Source organism: Asterias amurensis, chromosome 6 (assembly GCF_032118995.1).
Source record: "Asterias amurensis chromosome 6, ASM3211899v1".
NCBI classification, from domain to species: Eukaryota; Metazoa; Echinodermata; class Asteroidea; order Forcipulatida; family Asteriidae; genus Asterias; species Asterias amurensis.
In genome coordinates, this window is record NC_092653.1 from 25,706,513 (window position 1) to 25,724,273 (window position 17,761).

General features: G+C 39.7%; 1 protein-coding gene across 3 annotated transcripts in view; it reads right to left on the reverse strand.

Annotated features, from left to right (window-relative positions):
• Positions 1-10,659, reverse strand: part of LOC139938502 (plexin domain-containing protein 2-like) — a 45,166-nt gene extending 34,507 nt beyond the window's left edge. Inside the window, exons 1-2 of one of the 3 annotated variants that reach the window (XM_071934066.1) lie at positions 10,411-10,659; positions 9,606-9,831 (exon numbers count right to left, since the gene is read on the reverse strand). In XM_071934066.1, coding sequence (XP_071790167.1) covers positions 9,606-9,699 — 94 coding nt within the window. In that variant the 5' untranslated portion in view covers positions 9,700-9,831; positions 10,411-10,659. Of the gene's footprint in view, positions 1-6,544; positions 6,667-9,605; positions 9,859-10,410 lie in introns of those variants that run through there. The other 2 variants (XM_071934067.1, XM_071934069.1) reach the window with 2 other exon arrangements.
• Between the last annotated feature and the right edge of the window lie 7,102 nt (positions 10,660-17,761).

The window sequence follows — 17,761 nt, forward strand, 5'->3', positions numbered from 1 at the left end:
GCGAGTAATGGGAAGAGGTTGATAGTATAAAACATTGTGAGAAACGGCTCCCTCTGAAGTGACGTAGGTTTCGAGAAAGAAGTAATTTTCCACAAATTTGATTTCGAGACATCAAGTTTAGAATTTGAGGTCTCGAAATCAAGCATATGAAAGCACACAACTTTGTGTGACAAGGGTGTTTTTTTCTTTCATAGTTATCTCGCAACTCCGAAGACCAATTGAGTACAAATTTTCACAGGTTTGTTATTTTATGCATATGTTGAGATACACCAAGTGAGAAGACTGGTCTTTGACAGTTACCAATAGTGTCCACTGTATTTAACAGTTTGGATATAGATTTATGCTTCCTCCATGGTGTGTTGGGGGAGTGGTCTAGCGGGCAATAATCTATTTGTGTCGGCTAACTCATTAGGGGGTAAAGGTTTCAAACACAGTAATGACACCCGTGTCCTTCAGCAAGATCATCCAGTGGAATAAATCCAACAAGGGTGTACATATGTAAATGGATACCTGCTGAGCATACTACCCAGGTGAAGGCTTATTGTATGTAGGAAAGCCTAATTGTATAGTATTGTCACAGAAACCCAGGGATGTATAAACTACTCCGCAGGAAGGAAAGAATACAGGAATGGAATATTGGCCATAGGGCACTGATGTAAATTTATTGAATAGCTCTTGTAAAATGTGTTGATTATGTATTTAACTAGGCACTGTTTATTGCTATTACTAAAAGTATCAAAGAGTGCGTGGCATGGGGTCGATTTCACAAAGAGTTAATAGGACTCACGAGTCTTATCTCGAGTTAGGACGAGTAACTCGTTCTAACTTAGGATTAACCTCAAGGTCTGCATGCTACAGTGCAGGGTTGGGACTCATCCCAAGTCCTAAGATAAGTCTCTAAGTCCTAAGATAAGTCTTATATAAGTTAGGAAGAGTTTTGTGAAATCGATGGCTGTATTGTTACATGACGCCTGTGTACTTTGTTTTTGATAGGGCAAGGGCACCAAGGCGTTTTCTTCGTGGTAATAGGGCACCCTATGAGGAAATTGTAAATTTCTACTGGAGCATTTCAAGGGCATCGAGGCAAAGACAAGCAGGGGGCATGGAGGCGATCACCTTTGTTGCCTCCATGAAGTATCAGGCCAGTTGTTCGGACATGGAGGTACTTATTTCTATTCATGGTTAGAGTGGAGAAAGATCCTAGTAAGTCGCCTAAAATTACAAATAAGGGAATCAATGTGTGGTGAAGAGGTTTTCAACTAGTGGTTTAATCCCAACGAGGCCTGCAGATTCTTGATAATTTTACCGAGCCAAAGTCGACAACACTTTTTGGTCAAAAAATCATAATTTTTCAATGATTTCTTTCAACACAACACCCCTCCAGCTATGAAAAGGTAAGGCCGTCTGCCGCCCTCTGGTAAACAACTTTTTATAAGGAAATGCTGTGACGTGGCACAACTGTCGTCCCGGCCGTTGCTCTCGACCAATAGGAATGAAGCACAGGTGCAAGCTCCCGTGTCACGCCCATGTTTCAACACTTTTAACTGGTCATTATATACAAAGGTTTATACACACCCACTGGACACGTTCTCCACCAACAGGAATAGCGAAACTGTCTGAGGTGTTTATGAATTATTTTTTTCACTATCACTATTTAAAAAACATTTGACTGTTCTGCCTGTTGGTAAAAGTTGAATGCCCGATTCGCAAAATACCAAATTTTTAAAGTTTGATTGGGTTGGTTTCACACAAAAAAGGATTATTCATAACAACTATTATTAAAAAAAAATCATTAAACAGCAAACTTGGAGACTCAAACATCATGTCTCTTCATGCGAAGCCTGCGTCAGGCTATTGACCTGGCATTTGTAAAGGAAAAATGTGAAAGAAAAAAAAAATGAAACAGGAAAACGTCCTGGTTGGCTTCACAAATAGTGGACTTTAAATAATAATAACAACTATTCAACAAATCTCAAACTAAATGAAATGCAAAGGATTGAAAATCTGGCGCATTTCAGTTCTTTTTGATCTTCATGATTGAGTCCAGATGCAGTAAAAAATCATAGTGATCATTCAAAACGTCAAACTAAATGATTACACTGTAATTTATAAGGCGAACCTTCCTGAAAACAATCAAAGGCGCCGGTCTAGTAGAAGTCAAAGTTAGATACAGTATTGTTGAATTGTTGGGAAAGCAAGCGTGAACGAGTGGTTTTCAGTTTCTGCTTGAAGAGAGTGTTGTTGAGCATTTTGGCTGAGGTCTTCAGGAAGTGAGTTCCAGAGTCTTGGTGATGTTTAAAAAGGCCCTGTCCCTGTTACTGATCAGGCGAGTTTGAGGAACATAAAGCATATTGCTGATAGACCTCAGGCCTGGTCGAGATCTCAGGCCTGCAAGACTGATTTCACAAAGAGTTAGGACTAGTCCTAACTTAGGAACGGTCTTGGGAGATATTAAAAACCTATGGGTAGGCCTAAGTTAGAACAAGCAACTTGTCCTAAGTCGAGATAAGACTAGTCTTAAAGGCAGTGGACACTATTGGTAATTACTCAACATAATTATTAGCATAATACCTTTCTTGGTGACGAGTAATGGGGAGAGGTTGATGGTATAAAACATTGTAAGAAACAGCTCCCTCTAAAGTGCCATAGAAGAGAAAGAAGAAATTTTCCACGAACTTGAGGTCTCTAAATCAACCATCTAAACGCACACAACTTCGTGTGACAAGGGTGTTTTTTTCTTTCATTGTTATCTCGCAACTTCGATGACCGATTGAGCTCAAATTTTCACAGGGTTGTTATTTTATGCATTGTTGAGATACACCAACTGTGAAGGCTAGTCTTTGAAAATTACCAATAGTGTCCACTGTCTTTAACTCTATGTGCAATCCACTGGTCTTGTTGTACAAGCGTCAGCAGTATTTGTAGGTAAGGTGGATCTAAACCATGTAGTGCTTTGAATGAGAGGAAATTCATCCTAGATTGAGGGTCAACAACATTTAAAACCCTCAAAATAATTTATTTAAATGCTTCTCCAAAGAGTTTGGGTGGAACTAAAATTCCTTTATACCTATACTAAACCCATCCACGCACTTAGTAGGGGGAGGTCCCATTAGTAGGGGAGACAGTTCTCATCTTAGTGGGGGGGGGACAGTTCCCAGAGTTGCATTGTTAACTTTGTTTTCAGGGGCGGAAAGTATCATACAAATCTCCTGTCATTGTAGGGCAAAACAGACCCACCCTCTGATCTTGTTATGAAGGTAATAGGCTTACAATGTCTTGCTTACAGCCTGTGCCAGGTTCTAAGACTGTGTTTCGCACTATTTTTGTGGATTTGTTTTATACTTCGTTTGTTTTATTGTGGTTTTGATAAAATGCTGTTTCAGAAGAGGAAACTCCAGCAGAAAAATTTAAACACTTTCATTTTTTTCACCAATTAGCTCATAGTTTTAAAGGGAACATCAGTAACTCCCTAAGAAAAAACTCAAGTAATTCTAGATAATAGCTGGGCGTGTCAAGACTTGGATGCGAAGACAGGAGTTGCACACAAAAGACTTGTCATACACTCCTAGGAGGGGTGGGTGTAACAATTCAAGTAATTCTTCATAATGAGGGAACCAATCAACTCCTTCAATGAAGGGTTTGCAATATCCACATTTTGTATACGGAACACAAAGATCAGGGGTTGCTCTTTAAGCTTTTTGTTAAGTAGCCAACCGGGCTGATAAACCCTGGATTTAACTTGCCCCAAGGGAGTTTTAGTAGCATTGTATTGTAAAAAAAGTATCTTTCTGATGCAATGGTAGCAATCACATCACAACCAGAACAATAGTTACATTCAAACACTAAACAATAAATTAACACATTAACAATACGTATTATTCACATCTGAATGAGCATTTTAAACAAGTAGGTTGCACAGTTTTTGCAGCCCCACAGGGCAAGTTGAGAGGTGGTGTTTACTACATATATATAGCCTGCAGCAGTTTTTACTATCTAGGCAAAGGACACCAGGCAAGTGTTAAGGTTGAGCCCTGACAATCCTAGACATTTGATTGGTGGAACACGCACCACATGTGGTGTTTTACTTGCCGTGTAAACTGCCATGATGCTCAAAAATTAATGTACTCTCCATAATTCTATAGAACGTTTTGGACGTGACCACTACGTAGTCCCTGACCATATTTTGTCACTGGTGACAAGGTTACTCATCCTTGAGGGAGTCGACAATGGATGAGCTTCCGTAATATAATTATTAGACACAAAATTTCCAATGACAAGCATGGCTTGATTTTTACACGGGACCACAGGCCCAAGGCCAGCGAATTCAGTGGGTGCAAACGATTAGCTTCCCTCTGTGTCGACCCCTGCGGTGCTCATTCGAACAATCAACCACCCTCTCGTGGTGACGTCATGCCCCTCAGGCCAGCCCCCAAGTGACCCGTTTTAATACTTGGGGCCAACCCAGGTGAGCCCCTGCTGGATTTACGTCAAAGCTATTCAGCCATGGGGGCAGATCAGGTCGACCCGGGGAAGCTAATCGAACGCACCCAGTGTAGGGCCAGCAGGCTCGTATGCTTTCTACTGGAGCATTTCACCTGACCAGGATGCGTGGAGCAATCACCTTCATTGCCTCCTTGAAGTATCAGGACTGGGCCAGTAAACTCAAAACAGGACAAGTCGGGTGGTTAATTCAACATCTTTGTCTGAAAATAATGATGTTTTAAAGTTTGAGTCGCCTAAGTTAATTTTCAAATTAACAGAAGAGATAAATTGTCTCTTCTATTAGTGTTTATTCAATGAAACAGTTTAGATGATAAAACCTTGTTCTCATTTTGATAGGGCCTACTAGTCTCTTTTCATTTTGATTTTGGTCTTGTAAATAAAACCCTGGTCCAGTAAAGATTCTGATCTACAAGTCCTGCAGGTTGTGGACATCCTCCAAATTCGAGCCATGTTTTATTTAAAACCCAAACACAGAATGCATTTTCATCACTATTGTCATTGACAAAAAATCATGGCTCAATAAAATCTGGCTTTTCCATTTTTTTAAATATTGTGAGTAGATTCTGTGACAAGCAATTATAGGATTACTCATTAAATGCATCGATGGTTAAATTTCCTGTTTGAGAGGTAAAATTGCTCTCCCTAAATAATTAACCTTGCCTCACTGGTCTCTTTCAGTTTACATTTGCTATTCTCAGCTGTCAATGACAATTGATGGACCCAGACAGCTTGACTTTTGTTATTTTAAGATTTGTTAACCTGGCATTATAATGAGCATTCATTTTAGCAGAGATTTACAGTTGAATGGTTATATTTTTAATCACATGACGCAAATTTGAGGAGCTTTAAATTTCATTTGAAATACCAGACATTTTTATAGCGCATAATGCAGGAGACTCTAGATGCCAACACACACAAAACAAGTAGTAAGGTGAAAACATGGAGGATAGATGAAATAATAAAGCAATAGTTATAATACTACAGATTCAAACAAATGATGAATACATACTTTTTCCTAACAAAAAACACAATGTCCACAGATTTACATTAAACTTTCAGTTTGAAGATTATGATAGTAGAAATCTTCCCTTGAAATTTTAGTTACTGAGGTGCTGTAGACCCAGTAACTGGGGCGCTGTACTCCTTTTCAACAATTTTGACTTTATCTGTCGTACGGCGCTGTACTCCTTTTCAACAATTTTTGACTTTATCTGTCGTACTAGTACGACAGATAAAGTCAAAATTGTTGTACGACAGATAAAGTCAAAAATTGTTGAAAAGGAGTACAGCGCCCCAGTTACTGGGTCTAGAGGTGCTGTAGTTTTTGAGAAATGAGTAAAAGTAATAATTTTCGTCTCAGTTTTAGCATGGAGGTAGGATGTAAAAACGTATTAACCAGTTATGCTATGGTTTTGGTATAATATCATAACTGGTTAAGGGGATTTTACATGCTAAAATAATTTTGGTCTCATTAGACCAAAATGATTTTGTGACTTGTTTTACTCATTTCTCAAAAACTACACAACCTTAGTTAGTTATATTCGAAGGGAAGCTTTCCACTATCATTATCTTCAAACCCTGTAAGTTTAATGTCAATCTGTGGACATTTTGAAAAAGTACCCGAATCCTTCAAAAAAAGTCCCTTGAAAATCTACGGCGTAAGCTGGACGAATAATGTGAAGACGTTTATTTAAAAAAAAAAAGGAGCACGGCTGTGCCTAAATTAGACACTGTTAGCTGTACTCTTTTAATATTGTCAGGCTTTTTAAAGGGCAAGGGCACCAAGGCATGTCCCCCTATAGGAAATTTCTACTGGAGCATTTCAAGGGCCGCACCAAGGCAATGACCAGCAGGCCTGGGTGAGATTTTGTTTTGACGTCTTACTCTTTGGTTCTTCTTCTTCTTCTATCTGCCTCATTAGAGACAATACAGGCGTGGCTAGTTTTCTGTCACTCAACCGTGCGAGTACAGACACGACCAAACATAGCCTTCGGGTGTAACAGTTCATCAGCCATAACTGAGGAATTACTATTGTACTCACGATCATGTGTTGTGCTCCAAATCGATGATCCGATTTCAAAAAGTCTGCCATTACTTCTTATTCTGGTGCCCCATTCCGTTGTCAGTTCTGCTGCTGTCGGGAACGTCAAATCAACGACTGTTTAACGGCACACTAGTTACGGCGCTGCAGCGAGTGCGCACGTTCAATATCGCGAGCAACTTAACTTTGCGTGGGGGGCATGCATGTTCTTTTCTGCACCAAGAATTGCAAAGTCATAGTGCTTTGCAATGGGGGATTTGTTTTGTTCTAAATTAATTTAAAAAAGGGAATCATTAAAACAAAAATCTGGAACTTTTTGGGGGGAAGGCAATTCCTTGTGCGGCAAGAAAAAAGGAATTGCGCGCGGGGCAGGTTGTGTGAAAGAATGGTCTAATGAACGTGCGCACTCGCTGCAGAGCGAAACCAGTGTGTCGTTAAACAGTCGTTGTTTCACATCTCTGATAGACACACAGCGGAGAACCGATTGAGACGGAAGAGCACCAGTGAAAAGATCATCCGTTTAGGAGCAGCACAACACAATAATCATAAGTATGACGTCGGATGTTTCGTTACCCAACATTACTAGAACAAGGTCCTTATGTAAGATGGACCAATTGATGTTCTGAGAATCCTGATTGACAAAAGAATGGTGTCTGAATAGCACATGAGTGGAAATAATTCTCGCGGTCAGGGGTGTCAATCCGTCTTGAAAGGTGGGGGGGGGGGGGGGACATAATATTTACGGCGTGGGGTCCGGGTTTTTTTTTTGTCCGTAGATGCTCTCTGGTGCAATCTATGGAGTCTGAGGAGTGATGTTCCCCCTCTCAGATTTAATGCCTATTTCAAGCTATGATGCACCTATTTTTGCTATCATGGTTATTGTACCTAAAAAACAACTCACTGTATAGCTTCGTAATATCCATTTTGTTTCTGCATTATAATGCTCAGACGGCAGTTCATCCCTGGTGGGTATTAAAGATGGAGCCTGCTATAAAGCTGAACGCGAAGCCTTTTACGGCCTTGGGTCCGGGCCTAAGGGCTCGGGAAAATTTTGCATTCCAGATGCTCTGAGGTGCAATCTAAGGCCAATAAGAGGTATACAGAATGGCACAGAACATTGTAAAATGTGAGCAGCAGTAGAACCTTTTGAGTTAACAGCATCTTCAAGTTCGGATCTATGAACCAAGTTTTAGGGGGGAAATCTGTGAGAGAGTGAGCACATGAGTGTGAAACCTTTACGGCATGGGTCCGGGCCCGCTTAAGGGCCCGGGAAAATTGTGCATTCTAGATGCTCTGTGGTGCAATATTTAGGCCAATAAGAGGCTTACAGAATGGAACAGAACATCTGTAAAATGTGAGCATTTTGGGGTTGACAGCATCTTCAAGTGCGTGTCTTTGAACCAAGTGTTAGGGGGAGGGAATACTGTCAAAGAGTGAGCACGTAAGTGTGAAACCTTACGGCATGGGTCCGGGCCCGCTTAAGGGCCGGGGAAAATTTTGCATTCTAGATGCTCTGTGGTGCAATCTTAGGCCAATAAGATGCTTACAGAATGGAACAGAGCATCTGTAAAATGTGAGCAGTAGAATCTTTTTGTTTAACAGCATGTTCAGGTGTTGGTTTATGACACGAATTTTAGGGGACAAGTCTGCCAAAGAGTGAGCACGCAAATGCGAAACATTAAGCGGCCAAACGAAACAGAACAATGGGAATATTGTGTTCCAGTGCTCCACAGTTCCACAGTGCAAAACATGAGTTTCATGATAAAGGTGGTCAAAAGACACGGGGAACAGTTGATACTGTGTCCCCCACCCTTCGAAAATGGGGTGGGGTTCACGTTCCTTCCACTCTTTCAGGGGGGAGGTGCAAATCTGTCAACGATGGACCCTGCGTGTGGGAAGCCTTTACGTCGTGAGGTGCGGGCCCGATTAAGGGCCCGGGGAAATTTTGCATTTTAGATGCTCTGTGATGCAATCTATGGCCAATTTTGAGGGGGGACATTTGATATAGTGTCCCCCACCCTTCAACAAATTGTGTCATCCTTTGCCAACAGGATTAATGCCCATATAGGGACACCGGGTTTCGTCTTACACAGGGCAAAACTTGGGCTTCATGATAAAGGTGGTCAAAAAGGTGGGGGGGGGGGGACATTTGATATTGTGTCCCCCACCCTCAAAAAGGTGGGGGGGGGACATGTCCCCCTGTCCCACCCCTGATTGACGCCCATGCTCGCGGTTCACAATAGAGGCTGGCTACAGAGTTGCAATTTGGAGCAATTGGTGTACTGCGGTCGATTACCCCTAACTTTCTAGTCCTAACTACTATTACATAACATTACCTCTTCAGTCTCCTGACGATGACTAGAGCAAGCTAGTCGAAAAGTTGAGACCAATTTAAGAACGACTCCGCAGTAGTACAGTAAGCCCAAGATCCTAAGCTAAAGTATTTTTCTATACTACCATCCGCCCGGGTATATAAGAAGTCTCCTGAACCCCGAACATCTACTCCGCGGTTAGTAGAATAAAGCAAGACAGTTCTCTAAGAACAAACTCTACCTGGCAAGTAGATACACACATGGTGTTACCGCAAACCAAATATATATATACTATTTACTAACTTAGGACCGTACTATGAGAGATATTAAAAACTTAAGGCTAGTACAGAGACTAACCTGAGGTTAGACTAGTCATCAACTCTTTGTGAAATCCACCCCAGGTGTTTTACGTTATTGGAAGAACAAGTGGTTTCAGAGCTTGGTGATCACTGTGAGATCAGTTCTATAGCGAAAGCAACACACTGTCGCGCACACCAATTTTTCCTTTAAATAAATGTATTTAATTAAACTGGGCCTAACTAATTTAATTCAAAAAACCAGAGAGCATGGAAGAATCAAGTTAATAGTCATAGATTGTATAAACACAGATCGAGCCTGACAATTAAGTTTGACTTCCTTTCTCTGAAGGAACGATTGTTAAAGAGCTTGCTGCACACTGCCTCAAGAAAAACAAATTAAAGGGAAACTTCACATATTATTTACTGATATATTTACTGCAAATCACTTACCTGCTAAACAATATTTCTGAAGTGTCATGGTAAAACACAGCAGACTTATAAGTGATGCTCTTGGAGCTATGGCTTGCACCTCTTTCTGCACCATGATGGGCGAATCCAACGGATAAGATCAAAGCATAAAAGAGTATCCACTGGTGTAAAACGAGTTTCAGTTATAAAATGTAAGTCCAAGATTTAGCAGTTTCCTGGCACGGGCAATGGGAAATGCAAAGCAAATCTGGTGAAGAAAAAAGAGAGAATAGGCCTACCATTCAGTAAATATAATGAAAGTAGTGTCGACAACCCCAATAAAACAGTCCCTCTGGTGATATGTTGATAAATCTCCTGACCACAGTGACATAACACCATGAATGTCAACCCCAGCAACACTCCACAATGAACTCAACCTGTCCTCTAAAATAGTAAACAGGAATAGGACAATTTTTTCTAATCGTCAAAGACTTGATTGCTAACTTGGTGTATTCCAACATACTTAAAATAACAAATCTGAGAACTTTTGCGCTTTCAGGTGCCAATGTAGTTTATCCCAGACTTTACACTTCGCTACAAAGTAAGTTTTTATGTTAATAATTATTTTGAGTAATTCCCAATAGTGTCCAGTACCTCTAAATCGCAAAAACAAACTCGCTCAGAACAAATAGGTATAAAGGGAAATTCTTCCAATCTTATTTTGACAAATTGACACACCCACATCTCGCCTCCGCATAAAACACACAACAATATTGATTGACAACGACCAAGCTCTTGACACCACGTTCCTTCACTTCTTCCACATGCTTTATGTTGGTTTACTTACTTCAAATGTTATCATCCTTCACTGATAGCTTCCTGCATCAACTTCTCCGCATATACATCCGCTCTTACATAATTGTGATTTAGTTATCTCCTTAAACTTGTGACAAGACATGTGGTGGCCTTCCGCTATTTAAAGTTGTCGCAAGAACCTGTTTTTTTACTTATGAAAGGTGAGGTCCGTGTACTCCTGTGGTATAGATTAAAGTCACAAAATGAACACGTTCATGTTCACACGCACATCATCACCTCTTGATCCTCTGTAGGTAGTGGTTTAGGTGGTAGGTCGCGCATGAGCAGAGCCATGTGCACGCCCACTTGGCTAAAGCTGACGACGTAGACTTGTCACAAGCGTTCTCCCCCCTCTATTGTCTCCGTGATGCTCACTGGCAAAGTTCTCGCAAGACGCCCCTGCCATCGTATGGAAATAAGTTGCGGTCGTCTCATAGTCCCTTCCGGGATCCTTATGTGGAATTATTTGACTTGCCACACGGAGAGCTATTTCAATCCCTTCTCACTCACTCAAACTGCAAACACTGTGGTTTGGGTAGAAGGCCCAATTAAAGGTTGCTTTCTTTATACATGAGCCTTCGATCAACATCCAACATTAATCTTCAACTTCGGAAGTAACTCTTTAAATGGACAGACTTTATAAAGAAAATATAGGCCGGTGGGAACAGTTATTTAGTCTGTGTGGTGTGTGAGTGGCACTGGCCGGTGTGGCAATCTGTCCCCATACGGCGAACTGTGTACAAACTTCTTCTGATGATAGCGCCCTCTTTTGAACCCTCCTCCTATGCAAATTTCTATTCAACTATACCCCTCATACCCTCATAGGAACGAACAGGTCTCATAAGTTAGAGTAGGCTATGCGTAAAATCAATTTGTTTCCATTCCATAATAATGAGCGCCGCGTCATGATTGAATATCCAATCAAAATCAAACTAACGGCGAGCGTGGTGTTCCGCAAGGATTGGTATTCGGTCCTCTTTCAGTCATTGTGCATGCAATCCGGCATGGACGGAGATTCTGTCCCCCCGGTGTGAAGCTGTCGTTGTCTAGAGAGCGTTCCCCGAGACAGCGTCTCGTAGGATAAACTGTCTCTTGTTTAGCTTATTCTATCCGCCGTGCATGCTCAGCTTTGTCTGAAAAATTGCTATTTTATTATCCTCCTGAAGATGACCAGATCATACTGATCGAAACGTTGAGTTGTCTATCACCGGTTCTTTTCGGAGCGTAAAGTAAACTTTTCCCATAACATGAGCTTCGCGCTTGACAATATCCAATCAAATACAATTAACGCCAAGCATGGTGCTCCGCAAGGATTAGTACTTAGTCCTCTTTCATCACCACGTACAAGTATATTCAATCCGGGAGCATCAATAGATACAAAGTCCAGCTTTCTCTATTGTGATGGACGGTCGACCAATCCGTCAATCAATTCTTTTCAGAACCAAAACTACTCAAAAGAGCGCACCAACTTCAGTGGTGCTGACGGTACGCAGGTATGTCACTTGAATATAAGCCAAGCAAGTGAATCAGCGAGATTTAAAAAATAGTTTCGTTTGTATAAATCGACAACTGTGACTCAAGATTGCCCCAACGATATGTCAACAAGGAGCAGCTACAGCACATCACAACTGATTAAATAATCGTCTTCGATTGCCCCCCCCCCCCCCTTTTCCATCACTGTCTAAATGCCCACACGATCTCCTTTTCTCCTCCATCTAGTTTGCTGCCGGAATTTAAACTTCAAACTGTGTTACATTTTATTTTATTTAAAAGGTTTGACGTCGTAAAACTTAAATTAAGTTAATAAACTTTCACAAAGTTGTGAAAAAAAAACTTACCCGTGTGCTCCGTTGTTTCTTGCTCCTGCCTGCACGATTATTTTACTTGATGGCTGGAAATGGTGAGGGTCAGGATTGAAGAATAGCAGGTGTCTCTCTAAAACCTTACCTACCCTCCTTTAGCACCGACCGCTCACTAGCGCCTAAACAACGTCAGCTAATCGGCTCTCTCTAAGCACCCTCGAGCTATGTGCAGCCTACTTGAAGGGAAACGAGTATTTATTTGTATGAAAATACACCTATTGTCCACAGCAACTTGCATGAATTATGGGGTAGTAATCCTGTTCACATTAATATTGATTCGTGTTCAAATCTTCTTGCACGTGTGCGCTCGTGCGTTCAATATTGACAACTAGAAGAGGGCGCCCTACTCAATTGTTGACGTCATCGTGATAATGCTAAATATTGTAAAACAATCTGATACTGCAAAGCGTGCAGGCTTCATTTTACAACAATGACATTGTATTTGGGATCCTAGATGGACAGAAAGATTGTTTTACTTCATGTAAATCCCCCCCCCCCCCCGTTTCCAAGCAAAGATGTTTAAAATGCTGACCGTGCGTTTCTAAACCACCGATGACATCAATGCATATCATTATCATAGATAAGCAGTTTTTTATTACTTTAAACATAAAAAGCCGGTATCCCATCAAAGGAATTCCGTCTGCCGGAAATGTTGTCCCCCATGTGGGAAATTAACGTGGACTAGAGGATGATGATTCAACAGAGGGCGCTATCAGAAGTAGTTTGTAAAAATCTCCTGCCACACCGGCCGCATGGAGAGGTGCATTTTTTGATTGACTTTATTATTTATTAATGTTGACAATCATTCCAGTTTTGTGAAGAAAGAAAAAAACAAGAAAAAAATCGTATGTGAACGCTAGGTGGCAGCAGACTTACCAGGTAAATGTGCATAGTTTACGTAGTTCTTCCAATGTGTTCACCCGTTTAGTCTGCTGCCACCTAGAGTCCCTATTGCTGCAGCTTTTTGCCATTCCACTCGTGAAACAATAGCATACTGGAGGGGCGGCGGAAACGAGACACCAGGCTACGCCGACAGGGAGGCTATTTGGCGGCTAATCTTGGCCCAAGATTTAAGTGCTCGATTGGATAGTGAACTACGCCTAGATGTATATCGCTAAAGCACGCCCTCTTACGGTATGATTTAACCAACTTAAATAGCGAGCGTCTTTAAGCAATAATGACAAACAACATCACACAAAAATAATTAATCAGACTCACAATTTTGTTTCCTTTCTTTCTCCTGTAGGGTTTTCATTCTAGAGACAAATAACTTACTTTTATTCTACAAATCATGTGGAAAAGTATATTATATTAATTATTGGGACAACGCATCAAGACTTTATTCTTTATTATGACAATTAACGGCTTGCACAGAGACCATACCGTAGTACTTGATGTTTATAAACAGAGGACCTGTAAAACTAACATTGGTTTCTTTCCTTCAGGGTGCACTCCTATTTTGCACAAAGAACACTCACTGATAACATCACAACAATGGAATGGCAACAATGAACCTATTGTTCTATTCCATTGTTTGATATTCTTAAGAACTCGGTTCTCTGTTAAGGGTCCAAAGTTTATCCCATGAAGTACATACACTCTGTCAAGGTGTTAAACCATCTCACTCCAAGTTCTTCACAAAGGACTTTCGTATAATTTAACTCTAAAACAAGACTCATATTCTGACATACTTAAACATTTAAAATAACCGCATACAATTAATTCATCCCTTTCTTATTTGTTTATATATGTTTCAATACATACACACATAAAATAGTTTTCAAAAAGAAAAAAACTCACCGTGGAAACATTTTCTTTTCCAAATCTAAATTTCTTTCGACGGTGATAATATTTTATCTCAGGAAACAGACAATATTTATATTAAAAAACACAATATTTTTTCATGTATTTCCCATTTGATAATGGTAACCATTTACAAAGTGTTTACTTTACCAAGTTACATACACGTTGTACACAAAATTACACCCATGTTGTATACAATTACCAATAATTTCAATATTTATATACAAAGAGGCAGAGTCTACGCTCCTTTTGATACACTCTTTTTAAATGCCACAATGGACACCAAACTCAACAACCCACAGTTGAAGAAATTCCAACACATTACAATATTCATTATAATACTTCCATAAAAACAAAAGGCAAAATATATTATATTAATATTAATTATGATTTGTCTTTGAATACTTCTGCTTAAACCTCGACACAGAGTACATTATTTTGTTCAGCATAATTCGTAATTGATTCTGTATGTACAGTAACAACTATGCTAAAAACAAAAGTACACAACTGATTCATTACATTTTATAGGAGACTGAAAATCAAGTATGACAGTCTATAAATCATTTTGATCATTTCAAATGATAGGGTAAGAGATTTAAGACACTATTGTGATTCATATGTTGAAGTATGATATGTAACTGAAACCCAAACATGCCCTGATTAATCATCACTTTTCGAGATAAACCTCCTTTCGTAACAAAAGCATTACGCAAACTCATGGTGAAATAGAACATCATCTTGTGGGATTTCATAGGGGGGAAAGAGAATTTTGGGATAGAGGATAATTACCTGGAGTTACCGTGACTACCGACACTGGGCGACATAAACATGTATAGCCTAAGAACTTGATCGAGATTAATCTATGTGGGTGGTTCCTTAGAAAACACACATTGACTGTACCACACCAGTTTGCACTTACGTTTTCCCCTTTCCCCTCGATAATCCCCCTCCATGCACCCATTCCACTAGCCTGAACTCTGATTATCCCTTTTTCCCATGGATCCCCCCATAGACTGTATGGTGCTCAGGATGATTTTAGTCCCTTTGTACAACACAAAGAACACCAACAACCCAAAGCTTAGATTGGTAAATACTTTTTCCCTCGATAGTTTTCCTAGATTTTAAGATCTGCATCAAACTGAGACTTCTTTGTACCATATACAAAAAGTGCAGTAGTGACACTGAAAGCCCAAAGCCCTCATCAAAAACCGATTTGTCATTTGATTTCCTCCTTATTTTAAAGCTAACTTTACTTTTCCTAAGCATTAATTATTGCTGCGTTTTCTCACAAGGTGTGTTGTTGATGTTTGTTTGCCTTTTGTTTGATAATATTTAAGGTTCCATGAATCTTCCTTTTTTTCAATCACCATATTTGACTCTCATGTAAATTCCTACTTCAAATCATAGTTCATGTGTTTAAAAATGAATTAAAATTAAATAAAATCACAAGAATTGTTATTGCATGGTAAAAAGATAACAAGGAGCTAATTATGCACTACCCACAATGGAACCACCAGGGCTTAATTTCATTCAGCACAAAAACTTGCTTAGCAAGACATTTGTTCCTTGATAAAAACAGTATTACCAACCAAATTGCCATTTGTTGCATATTGCGTGTTACTTGTATCCAGCTGTTGTTTGCTCATTCAAAAAATCACCTGGAAATTTGGTTGGTAATCTCGCTTTTATCAAGGAAGAAATTTCATGCTAAGCAAATTTTGGTACTTAGCAGCTCTGTAAAATTTGGCCCAGATTGTTAAAGATGGACTCAACTGAGAAGGAATTATCATGATTAACTCAAGTGTTTTTGCGAAGCACAATGCAACTCACCAATTATCTGTACCTGTCTGTTAAAGAAGTGTTTTCCACTATTTCAAGAAGTGGCAATGATCCCTGCCTAGTAAAAGATACCCATTCCTTTCAAGTTGTGTAACTAGGTACGACTGTCTACTTGTTCTTCTAAACATCCATACAAGTTATACACTCCAAAGGATTTGGGCACGCACTGCTGTATCATGCGGTTGTTTGCAAACTTTGTGTTTCTGTGAATTGTAATTTTGTACTCCATGCACTCCTTTTGAACTAATTTGGGATAAGCTATGAAGGATGCTGGCATATTGCTGGTTCAAAGGGCAGCATATTGATAAATCGTTTTAAAATCCAGAAAATGCTTTGGGATTTGGGCACGCACTGCTGTATCATGCGGTTGTTTGCAACTTTTGTGTTTCTGTGAATTGTAATTTTGTACTCCATGCACTCCTTTTGAACTAATTTGGGATAAGCTATGAAGGATGCTGGCATATTGCTGGTTCAAAGGGCAGCATATTGATAAATCGTTTTAAAATCCAGAAAATGCGTCGCAGTGTTATGATCTTTTGGCTCCCTGCCAATAGATAAACAGCAAGCCATTTTTTGACACATTATTACATAGCACAAATGAATGTCAACACACACAAAGGGGCTGTGAATCATCACAGAAATATTCACTGCTAAATGTAATATGTCACTCAGCAATGGACAATATACTTCAACAGCAGTGAAGAATTGGAAGTACAGTGCCTTGACACCCAAGTGCTACTTAAAGACAATGGACACTATTGGTAATTGTCGTAAACCAGTCTTCATACTTGGTGTATCTAAATATATGCACAAAATAATAAATCTGTGAAAAATTGAGCTCAATTGGTCGTCAAAGCTGCGAGATAATAATGAAAGAAAAAAAAACACCCTTGTCACACCAAGTTGTGTGCTTTTAGATGCTTGATTTTGAGACCTCAAATTCTAAACTTGAGGTCTCAAAATCAAATATCGTGGAAAATTACTTCTTTCTTGAAAATTACATCACTTCAGAGGGAGCCGTTTTTCACATTTTTTTATACTATCAACCTCTCCCCATTACTCGTTACCAAGTAAGGTTTTATGCTAATAATTATTTTGAGTAATTACCAATAGTGTCCACTGCCTTTAACACATGACTAGTTTTCACTAATTTGTGTATTAGCCTTGATTAAAGAACAACATGTGACAACAGATGCGTTATAAACATGTGAACACCAAAAAAGGAAATCCTTTTAACTCTTTTGAAAATGTTTTTCTTTTCTTTTAGAGATAATAACATTTAGCTGTCAGTCTTTTGAGGGAATGAACCCCATGGAATAGTAGGCCAAAGAGTCTGCATTGCAGGATAATTTGACTTGTCAATTCACACCCCTATCCCTCTGAACCACCAAACCATCCCCCACAGTGCCACACCACATGTGGCTTGTTGACATTACTACTGCCAAACATGCATACAAACTTGAATGTCGCTGTGTGCTGTGCAAGACTTTTAAGCACTATCTGCAAACAAATTTGCAAACACATTTTATTTGAATTTTACAATTATGATACCAGTCAAGCTGTTCTGGGTATTGAGACTATCAAGTATGTGTGATTAGAGGGCAAAGGGATTGAAGGATTTCTTTCCCAGCGACCAGGAAAACATTAATCGTGAGTTTTAACCAAAGTGACCCTGAAACATGTTTGACCCATTAATGACAAAGTATTCCTTGATTTCACATCAACAATGAACCGTCCACATGGTTTTTGTTACCACTACAACCTCTTCTTTATAAAATAAGAAAAAGGTCACAATAAAAACAAAAAGTTAAATTTCCAGTTAAAGTTTTGACCCGCGAT